The sequence below is a fragment of the Suricata suricatta genome, chromosome 8, assembly GCF_006229205.1.
Source record: "Suricata suricatta isolate VVHF042 chromosome 8, meerkat_22Aug2017_6uvM2_HiC, whole genome shotgun sequence".
NCBI classification, from domain to species: Eukaryota; Metazoa; Chordata; class Mammalia; order Carnivora; family Herpestidae; genus Suricata; species Suricata suricatta.
The window spans coordinates 80,047,717-80,059,181 of NC_043707.1; the positions used below are offsets into that span (position 1 = coordinate 80,047,717).

Consider the following 11,465-nt stretch of genomic DNA (forward strand, 5'->3'; position numbering starts at 1 on the left):
AAATCTGGCCATTGGTAGCAAAATGGATGGACCTCGAGGGGGTCATGCTAAGCGAAATAAGTCAGGCAGAGAAGGACAGACACCATATGTTGTCACTCATAGGTCTAACATGGGAATGGAAAAGGGGGAGAAAAGAGTTGGGGAGAGGGAGTGGGGCAAGTCATGAGAGACTTTTGAATGCTGAGAACAAACTGAGGGATGAAGAGGGAGGGGGGAAGAGGATGGTGGGTGATGGTCATAGAGAGGGGCACTTGTGGGGAAGAGCACTGGGTGTTATATGGAAACCAACTTGGTAATAAACTATATAAAAAATTCCACATGAAAAAAATAAACTAAAAAAAAAAGAAAGTATCATCTTCAGATTAACAGCCCTGACCTGGCCTGGCAACTTCTTCAGAATGCAAATTCTCAGGCACCACTCAAAATCACCTGAATCAGAAGGTGATGATATGCACACTTCAGTTTGAAAAGTATTGTGTTGAAAGAAAGGAAGGAAGAAAGAAGAAAAGAAAGAATGAACTGTATTGATCTAGAGGACCCACTCTTTAGTGAGAAAAAGAGCCAAAGAGGGAAATTCATTTAGAAGGTCAATAATACTAGACTTGAAAAGAAGTCTCTTGTTTTAGTTTTCAGAGAAGCAAAAAATTCGAGACACTTGTAGAGTTCCTACAACATTTTACTATTTTTCCCTTGAAATCGTTGCGCAAGCAATTAAAAATCTAATAGTCCAGATGGATACCCTATAGTAGGAAAAGTCTCAAAACAATCAACTCTGTCTTAAGAGTCTAGTCACACAACAATTAAGGAAAAAGAAAAGGGCCTGCCCCTGGTTCATATGTTTTTTATAAACAAGCGTATAACCATTCTTAATATTCTTGATTTTAACCTAAACTTGAAAGAGCAACACAGATGTCTGAAAAAAATATATCAAATCAAATATAGAAATCCAAATTATAGAAGGAGAGTAAATCATCTTAAGAGATAGACTGCATGACTTTAAACAAACAAACAAAAAACAGGAGAAGTTAAAAACTTCCAAAGCCCTTATAAAGTATAAAAGGGTAGATATAGTCTAATGAGGTTTTTAATTTAAAGCCTGTTTGTCTCTGAGTTTCACACCCTCTGTGGTGTTCAAGAGCCTTTTGTCTGAGGGAATGTCCAGCATAAGCATCTACTGGGACATTTTTTTTCTACAGTATAATCTGGTCATGCATCTAGCTTTTCTGTCAAGTCATATCCTAAGGCCCAGGAGAACTTATTTCCCAAGAACACTGGTTGTAAGTCTTGATTTCTGCAATATCAGTAGTCTGCACAGCCTTCCTTTTAAAAATATAGTCACTGAATCTTAGCTGTTTCTCTTGTTTTAATCCTCAACTAAGCTGTCTTGTCAAATATATCACAGTGTTCACTCAGTGTGTATGCGTGCATGCATGTGTGTGTTTTTAAGCATTTGGCAGGTTGGTCCTGATGGCATGGTAAATAACCAGCATCCTTCCCCATTCTCCCATTATTAAAATAGATTCTTCTCTCTTTTTTATTGAATTTTTAATTTCCAGCCATGTGTATTACAGAAGAAGCCTAATGTAGGTCATCGGATGCCATCATGAATAATGGGAAAAACAAAATCCCTTGTTTCCCAATGCTTGTTAGCATGAACGCAGAGCCCTGGATGCCTTATTACACTTTTTGACCAGGAGTCCTATGGGTCTGCCCATGACTGCTATGTGAACTTATTGTTCCTGCCAAATACATCAGCGGGGATGGGAACATGAATTCACTTTAACAGAGGTGTGTCAACATTGCTCTTGAAAAAGTGCTGAGATGCTGAATTTGCAAAGACCATCTTCAAAAAGGAAAAAAAAGAAAAACACTGTTTTTAATACTGTGCCCTGCCTTTCAGTCCAAGAATCTTTCCATTTTGCCTATTATTTTCTGTTGGTCCAGGATTTCCTGCAGTTATACCTATTTATTCTGAGTTACAAATAAATAGATATCTTTGTTTTCAGGGTCCAGGTCGAAAAATAATACTAGTTGGGATGAATTAGGCACATTTTGGTGCCTTGTGGCCGACTCTTAGGCTAGCACAGTTTTTGGTTCTATCTTGGTTTTCTTTTTGCTCCTGCTCCTTGCTGCCCTCCTTCTGTTGAGGCAGCTTACTTGCTTACCTGCCTTGTAGCCCAATAGAGGGGACTCTCAGAGAGTTTCCAAATTTCTCAGGACGAGGAGGCTTGAAACTTTCCCACTTTAGAAACCATTAAGGCTTTGCAAACCTAAGGGATGTGAGCCAACCTAATCCCTAAAGTTGAATAAGAAGCTTTCAAAATGGCCAAGCTGAAATAGCAAAACCCAGGCTGTACTTAAAACCACGCCAGATGACAAACCTGTCTCCAACAGAAGGCAGTGAGAAATGACGCCTCACTGATTTCTTTTTCTCTCCTTAGAATGGAGTGGGAACGGATGGAACGTGCTGGCAAATATTACACATGCAGCCATCTTGATATTTATGAATCAGTTTGCCATTTTGACAGTGTTCTCTGAAAGTGACTTTTGTGCCTCTTGTTTCCTAAACGATCCTTGAAAGTAACTCCCTCCTTCTCATCCTCTGCACCTGAGGCAGTAACATCTTGAAACATTGATCTATTTGTGGCTAGCTTTCATTAATTTCATCCATCCCTGAAGGCGGAGCCACATTGGTGCCAGCTAATTAAGACCTATTTAGGGCAGCTCAGGGCCCTTTATCAGCCCTAAATTAGCTTTGCGTTTTTAATGGGGACTATAGCTTTCTCAATTATTACTTAATTAAATAATGTGCTTGCATTTGCCAATGTATTTCTAAAGTGGGAGGCGAGCTGCAATGGCCCACCTGCCTACAGGTAAGAAGACTATCTCCCCCTGGCTCTCTGCTGCTTCTCCAGGAGGGTTCATGTTCATTTTGCGTCAGGACACGGCCAGGCACATAATCACATCCTTCAGATGCTGAGTGTGGCGCCATGTGCCACCATCCTGACATCACCTCTACGGTATTTCAGTCTTAAGACGTATTAATGCAAATGTATAAATGTCATCAGGCTAGTGTTATTTATGCATACCAATCATTCAAAGAGGGAAGACCTTTATTAGGTCCACTTTATTTTGAATATAAGACCTTTAAGTCCAAAGGTTTCTGATTTGTTGAAGGTTACTTCCTAGAAAAATATTTGGTTAAGCGAAAATACAAAAGTGACCACCGCCACAAAGCCCCAGAAATCCAAAGAAAACTGGGCCCCAGAAGATGAAGAGAGAAAGGACATGCTGCCTTCTCTTTCTTTTCTTTCAGCCTTTCCCGTAAGGTCACTTTGTAATTGACAAGCCAAACAGTTTTAGTCAGTGACTGGTAAGAAAGCAAATTAAATTTCATTTGGTTTGAAAAAGTATTCCAATATGCTTATGAGTTGGTCTAAACTTATTCTAAGAAATTTAACACTACATACATTTCTTTTACTACCTCATGTTTCCTCAGTGACGAATTCCTTAAGACCAAAAAAAAAAAAAAAAGCACTGGACAAAATGAAAAACGCCCACCTTACATGAGAGAGAGAGGTTTATACTTCTTTAAAAGGATTTTGACAATTTGAAGAAGCAAGCTGAGAGTCCATTTTTTTCTTTGAGAAACTCCATTTAGTCATTTTTCTACCATGAATCATTTTAACTACTAGGGACACAATTTTTTTAAATTCTATAAATTATACAACATAATGGTGACATAACCTCTCAGTTAAAAACCTGACGATGAAAATGAGCACTTGCTAAAAAGTTCCAGGAAGTTCAGGCAAATCAGCCAAAATAGCTTTACAACAAAAGTCAAATTAAACCTATGTCCCTTCTTCCTTACTCCCTCATGTCTGCAATGACCTATCCACTGACCTATTTACTTAGGAGAAAAATACTTAAAACTTTTGTTAGGATATAAATAACACACATTTTGTGAGCATGGACCCACATGAATGCTTACCATTAATACATCTTCTTTGATGTAAAATAATCTGAAAATACTGACAGTAATAATATTGCTGGCTGTGATGTTATTCTAAAAGTGTGTACGTTATAGATGAAACAGATGAGTAATTACATTGGTGTCTCTAGGACCTGGGCTTGCCAGGATGGCAAAAAGGAGAAATGCATGTAAGACACATGAGGTAAAATTAAAACACGATAGCCCTGAATCTGAATTGGAAGTTTCCGTTTGAACTCATGATGATTTTATCTTTAAACAATATATGCAGCATACATTGTTTCTACACCAGCTTTGTCCAATGAAAAGGCCAAGAAACAGAGACAAACCTAGTAGCAATGAGCACATGTAGCACGGAGATGACGCTCTCTGAAATACTAAACGGCCCAGAGTTCTTTGGAGAAATATCTGGATCCAGCTCTGCATCCACATATGTACAAGAAGACCCTAAATCAACCTGTAACACGAGGAATCGAAGAAGCTATCCAAAATTACTGAAGGCATGTCAGGACTCCATAACTAATTTGAAGAGGCACAAAGTAGGACACTTTGAGCGTAAAGACGTAATTCTAATGAATTGAAATATTCCAAATATAGTTAAATATATGTCAACATGTAAACATTGATAATAATAAACTTACTGGTCACTTGTGGAGGATGCTAGGGAACCAATGCCTTAGAACAGATAAAGAAAAAGGATTGGTCCTATCTTCTATCTCTTGGTTAAAAAGAAAGTTAACAAGGACGAGTTCCTCTTTATACAGTTTCAGCCAATACAAATGAAAATATGAAATATCACCATTTTGCAACCTCTGATAAACTACTGAATGTAGACAATGATCATTAATGACTGCTAATGTGAAAGGAGAAAACTAGACACTATTCCTGCTGATAGAAGTACCACCTAATGGTCTCGGTAAGAAGAAAATAGGGCCTGAATCCAGTAAAGCCTCACTATAGAAATATCAATCTACAAAAAACACCATGGGGGTGCAATCAGCAAAAATTAGGTTGTGGAATACTGTATAGAACAAATGACTAGGGTTTTTTTTCGATAATGGGGAGAGGGAGATATTAAGAGAAATATAGGAGACATATCAATTAGTTGTAACCTATAGACGTTATGCTAACCCTGATTTGAACAATGTATGGACCTTAATGCTAACCCTAATCTGAATTACATTTAAAAATATTAATCAGGTTATTGGAGAAGTTTGAAAACAAACTATATAATGTTATTAAGGAAATATTGTTGATTTTTATGTAGGACAATGACGTATTTATTTTCAAGAATCTTTATCTTCTAGAGATACATGCTGAAATGTTAATGAATGAAACAATATGATGTCTGGCACTTGCTTCAAAATAATCCTTGGGAAGGGGAAAGTCTGTAGGGATATGGATGAAACAATATTGGACATGAGTTGATAGTTAATCACCCAAACTGTGAGTATACAGAGGTTCATTATACCATTAGTCTCTCTACTTTATAATTTTGACATTTTCCTTCCTAAAAAGTTAAAAAACATACTTGCTTGAAATTTTGCAGTGAACATCAGATCACTATGGGAAATCTTTAGACAATAAAATCCACACAGCTAAAGTCAGGAAACAGATTTAAATAACAGAGCAGATAACGGCCTTTGAAGTCATTTTGGCCAACCTTTGCCATCCATCCAGATTGTACCCAAACCATACATTCTGTTCATTTCTCAAACACTAGCACAGTTGTCTTTTTTCAGTCTGGCTGCAGGGCTCCATGCCGCAACCGGACACGAATAGACTTGGGAGGAAAACAGAAGGAAGCATTATAAAATCAATTTCACTTTTCTTTTGGTAACTTGACCAAATGAATGATACCTGGAAATTAATTTTACCAAGCAAGCTTTTTCCCTTTAAACAAATAGCTTTTCTCATCACGGCCAGTAGGAAAACGAATCTTCCAAAGCTATCCTCTCCCAATTCTTGCTCTACAAGCCATACATCTTTGACATGTGCCGTCTCACTGAAAGCTCACAGCAAAAGCCAACATGATATAAATACACAGGAGCATACGGCATGCTGAGCGCTTCTCTGATAGCCCCAAATGATTCTAGGGCATATAGTGATGACTGGGGGATACCCTGAGGGCTGACTATGACTAATGAAATACCAAATATATCTAATTAACTGCATTGCACTGGGCTAATGAGAGACCAGAAATTTCCAACCCCCTTGAGATGGTCATATTTATATAGAATTGCACTACATACCTACTCCTTTGAAGCACATACCTACTCCTTTATCTCTCCTGCCTATCTCTTTGGAAGGCGTATTCCACACTGATTCAAATTTAACTACTGGGATTCTTTTTGCAAACTCTAACAGGGGAAAGGGCCAGCATCACGGTTATTGCTATCTTGCAGTTCATTAGAAGCTGTGTGTTTTGGGTGCTCAGAAACAGAAAATGCTATGTTCAACCTACATTATCAGTAGGACAATTGGGCCAGATAAAGTTTTAAAATAATTATCAGTGTGCAAATTACACCTAGAGATATCAGAAATGTTCCCCCCACAGACACATACCCTAATGTATTTAAAAACTTAGATTTGATAATATTAAACAGTGAAAGACATACATTTCGAGGAAATCAGAATGTTAATATTGGAATTACAGCCAATGCTCAATTTATCCATGGTATTACATGAATAAGTAAAATTCACACATGACTTAAAACTCTTGCAATTGGTTTCAATATTTTCCTTCAGTGGCTCTTATTAGAAAGATAAATATGAACTAATAATTCTACTTCTCTCCTGTACACTGGTTGCCTTTCTAAAAAGAAAGAAAAAAATGGTAGGCATTAGAGTTCTATGGGAGAGGGGGATAAGAGGGAGCAGAGAGAGGAAACAGGAGGTGTAAAGAGTGGGAGAAAAATGAGGTGAACAGGCCTCAGGACAAGGAAGTTGAAAGGGTGTTTTACAGAAGCCTATGGAAAAAAAATATGTATGTAATGAAAATGCAAATTGGTTTGTTGGATAACTGAGTAAATGGTATTTAGACCTCATTTCTCTTCAAGAATCCACTGTTAATGATTTTCAGTAATGCATAATTTCAATATGGTATTCTGCTGAACATACCAACATATCTGTTAGATACCAAGTTATGGTGCTCACGATCATAGAGTCTATTTGCAGGCAAGAAGTCGTGTGACCTTATTAGAGAATCAATAGCCTCTTCTGTCTTGTAGTCTCAGGTAAATTTTTACCACAACTTCCAAAGGAGTTTAGGTCCTAAAGTTCCTTAACATGTCTGTTTTGAAACAGAAAATGTGTAGACTTCCTTTCGGCTAACATCCAATTTAACCCATAGCAAATTGAGCTAAATAAGAACAAGTCTAAAGATACCTTGGGGAAGCATCCAGTATTTTTTGGATCCTCAAGCCAATCAAAAGGGAGAGAACAGACGGTAGTGTAGGTGGAATAAATAGGGCCTAGCTGCTGGCTCATCAAGTAATCATAATAGTCAAGAAAACATAGAACAATCAATTTGAAAAATAACTCTGTTCATTTGATAGCTGGCAAAAGAACTCAGCAAGGAGCTAGCGTCAAAGACAAAGAGGCTGCTTGCCAGAGGACTCACCTGTCTTTCCCAGTTTCCTTCTTAAAAATGCCATCACAGTAACTCATGCGCTTCTCTGTGGTCACGTAAATTTGGGCATTCGGGTAGACGTCAACAGTCTTTTTCAACATGTTGTAAACGATGCCATTGCCGTCTTTCCTCATATTGCGGAAAGGGCCCCAAATGACGTAGATAGTAGCATTTGCTTCCTTGAAAAAATAATCAGGGTTTTTTAGCAAAAGTGGAACACTGGTATGGGACACAACTCGAATCATGGTCATGCGGCCAACATCTTCCTCATAGCCCTTGGTGGGGGCATTGTTCATTCTCCAAATGCAGGATGACTGGTCTATCTCATTCCCCACCTTCTGGCCAACCATCTGACCTGAGTTTGACACTATGGCGCAGAGGTCACAGTCCAGCTGCAAAGGCTGAAAGACAGAGAAATAAGACAAGGGGAGAAACACTTAAATTAGTAGGTCCCACTTATCCCAACAAGTTTCTCTAGGAAGACGAAATTCAGATATTGGGCAGAGCTGCTGTAGGAATTTCTGAAATATAAGTACTGGTCCTACAGTAGGGGTTATACAGCTAGGGACATGCTTCCATTTATCGAGTGAGTACAGATTGGTAAGAAATAATTCTATTTAATGATAATTTCTATCCCCTTGTGTCAGTTTAAAATTAAATGGAAAAGTAGTCATTTGTTTCCCATTCTAAATAATGACTTTTCATAAAACCATAATTTCAAATGAAGTAAGGAAATGGGGGAAAGATTTGATCTCTTTAATAAGGACAGTGGCTAAAGACAGAAATGCAAAGGGAATATCTCCAGGCATCAATTCTGTATTTTACTTATATGTATGAATAGTTAAGTAGCAGTTGATGAAAATATGAAAAATTCAGCAAATGAGAAATTTTTCAGAATCAAGGACTATTTAAGACAAGTCTCAGGCTAGCAAAAATTTTACAGAAACCCTTAAAAAATTCCCTTGTATCACCATGTTAGCTGACCTTTGTGTTTATGCTTACTTAAACATTTTTAACGTTTATTCATTTTTGAAAGACAGAGAGAACAGAATGTGTGTGAGGGAGGGGCAGGGAGAGAGGGAGACAGAATGCAAAGCAGGCTCCAGGCTCTGAGCTGTCAGCACGGAGCCCGACGCTGGGCTCAAACTCAATGACCACGAGATCATGACCTGAGCCGAAGTCGGACACTCAGCCGACCGAGCCACCCAGGTGCCCCATGTTTATGCTTATTTTAGATGGATAAAGACAGGTTTCTTTTAAGAACTCAGGGAAAGAACGTGCAGAGATTATCTCTAGTGCTGGCCTAACCACCGCTCTCCTTGTTTTAAACCAATGAGGTAACAGAGACTCCGAGGTTAAGCACCAGCTCTCAGAACTTGCAGATGAGAGATTCAAGTTGCAGTGGCAGATTCAAATCTAGATCTTCTAACTAAACCCATTGCTCTTTTCCATTATTCCTTGCATTCCTTCCTCTCAAGCAAACCAAATAAATTCCTTTTGCTACTTTCCTCCTCCATGAGGAAAAGTCATCCTTTCTTTCACAACAGGGATAAAAGGAGCAATGCACTTTGTTGCTATATGTCATTCTCATTTTCCTTCCATGAGATTCCACATTTTGTATCTGACATTTGATCCTGTACTTTTATTGTGCCTATTAGTCATTGGCTCTTCTCACACTGGATACTGCCCTTACTTTATTAGTTATGTTGTCCTTTATTGTTTAATTATGTCTGTCCACTAGACAGCAAACTCTGTATGAGGCAATGTCTGTCTTCTTCATTTTAATTCCAGAAGTCCTTAGATTACTATAGTTCAGTATATAGTGGCTAAATTAGGAAATGAAACCAATTGAATTAAGAAAACTTATCAGAAGCCTGAACAATGAACTTGATACGAGGGGAGAAATGGACTTTTCTAATTCAACGAGAATTGTTGATTTAGATGAAAAGAGAAATGTAATCTGCAAGAAACCTATCAATCTACAAACAGGTTCAATCTAGGTGAGTAAATGGAGAGGCAAAGTACGTCAAACAAGTCATCTGCATAATTACCACACAACTGTAACCAGACATCTTTCCTATAATGGTGGGAATCCAAAGCAATTCCTGAGCAACTATGACATTCCATTTTCTAGGGGTTGGGGATTATTCAGCTGTGAAAATTTTAAGTAGAAATCCCTGACCTCATAGATCTTACATTCAACTGGGGAGGAGAAAGGTAATAAATGAATCAGCATAGTATATAATATGATAGATGAAGACAGGTGCTAAATAGAGGAAATTAAAGCAAGGAAGAGGGTAAGAATGTGTGTGTGTGTGTGTGTGTGTGTGTGTGTGTGTGTGTGTGTGTGTGTTGGTAGAGGGATCAGAAAAGGTCTGGGGTTGGGTGGGGAATGATACTTGAAGAAAGTGAAAGGACTGGCTTTGGGGATTTGGGTGGGGGAAATATTCCTGCAAAGCAAAACCGAAAGCCACTACACACACCTCCGTGGCAGGAGAGGAACAGAGAAGGGAGCAGGTGGCCTGGCGGAGAGCTGTCAAGAAAGAGCCAGTGGGTACCAGAGTCAGAGAGATGACCAGGGAAGCGGCTGATCTGCATTATACTTTAATAGCATTGGCTGCTGTGTGCAAAACTGTCAATAAGGAGACAAGGGGAGAAACTTGGAGAACAGACTACTGCCAAAATCATGGAGCGATGTGTGGCATGACGGGGGCTTGGACGTCATCACGTAGCAGAGGAAGTAGTAAGACGCTGGCCACACGCTGGCTGTATTCTGACGGTAGAGCCGATTGGTTGACAGTAGACGGAATGTGGGATCTGAGAGATAGAGAGGAATCAAAGGTAACTTCAGATTTTTAGCCTAAGAAACTGGAAGACTGGAACTGGCTTTAAATGAGAAGGCAGGGGCTTTAGGGAAAGCACAGGATCAGAAGAGAAAAACGAGTTCGTTTTCGGATCTGTTAGATTTGAGATGCCTTGCACACAGACTCCCACAGCTAATGTTACAACAAAACTACTCAAACCGCTTTAAAACACTTATTTTTTTTCTTGAATATTGAAGTAATATGGACTCATTGTGGAAAACTTGAAATAAATAAAAGAAAAAACTCTCCATATTTCTGCCACTTGACAATTGCTACAAAATTTTGTGGTATTTTCTTCCTTCTAGACACAGGTAGACGAATACCAGTTATAAAATTTGGCAACGTTTGTTTTTCATTTAATTTCACATTATTAAACTTTCCCATGCTGGTAAACAGCGCTGAGGGATATTTTTACTGTCGACACAATATTCCATTTTGTGGACATATCATAATGTACCTGTTTGCCCACCACTGGGCATTTAGCTATTATCTGATTTTTTTTCTGTTATAAAATTGCTCTGATGACCATCCTTGTGTTTCCCACTATATTTTGGATGCTAGCATTTATTAGGTTAGCTTAACTGTACTCCTTTTAGTTTTTATTGTGCACCTGTGAAATATGCCAGATGGGCAAAAGTATTTATGTCAAAATTAAGGGTTCTGAAAAAAACCTTAACTTGTTGAATCCACAAAGGTCCATTTATGAAATGCCTTTTTTCCCTTCATATAAAAAGAGATTCAGTGAACTATTAGAATCACATAGGGATTGAACAGGGCTGGACACTAAACAACACAGCTCAGGTGTGGTCTGGATGTACCACTGAGGTCTCACCATTTATGAAGTGTCTTAAAACTCTGCTCTCAAAGGGACTATCACCCCTGCTACAGTAAGATTTCTGAACAATAGGTTAGAATAGGTCTGCTTGCAATGTCAACAATAGCCAAAACATGGAAGGAGCCTAAATGTCCATCACCTGAC

At 38.5% G+C, this 11,465-nt stretch overlaps 1 protein-coding gene across 4 annotated transcripts in view; it reads right to left on the reverse strand.

Annotated features, from left to right (window-relative positions):
* The window catches only part of ST6GALNAC3 (ST6 N-acetylgalactosaminide alpha-2,6-sialyltransferase 3), a 516,687-nt gene that overhangs the window by 188,885 nt on the left and 316,337 nt on the right, over positions 1-11,465 (reverse strand). For all 4 annotated transcript variants that reach the window (XM_029948936.1, XM_029948935.1, XM_029948937.1 and 1 more), the window contains exon 3: positions 7,614-8,023. In XM_029948936.1, coding sequence (XP_029804796.1) covers positions 7,614-8,023 — 410 coding nt within the window. The remainder of the gene's footprint in view (positions 1-7,613; positions 8,024-11,465) is intronic.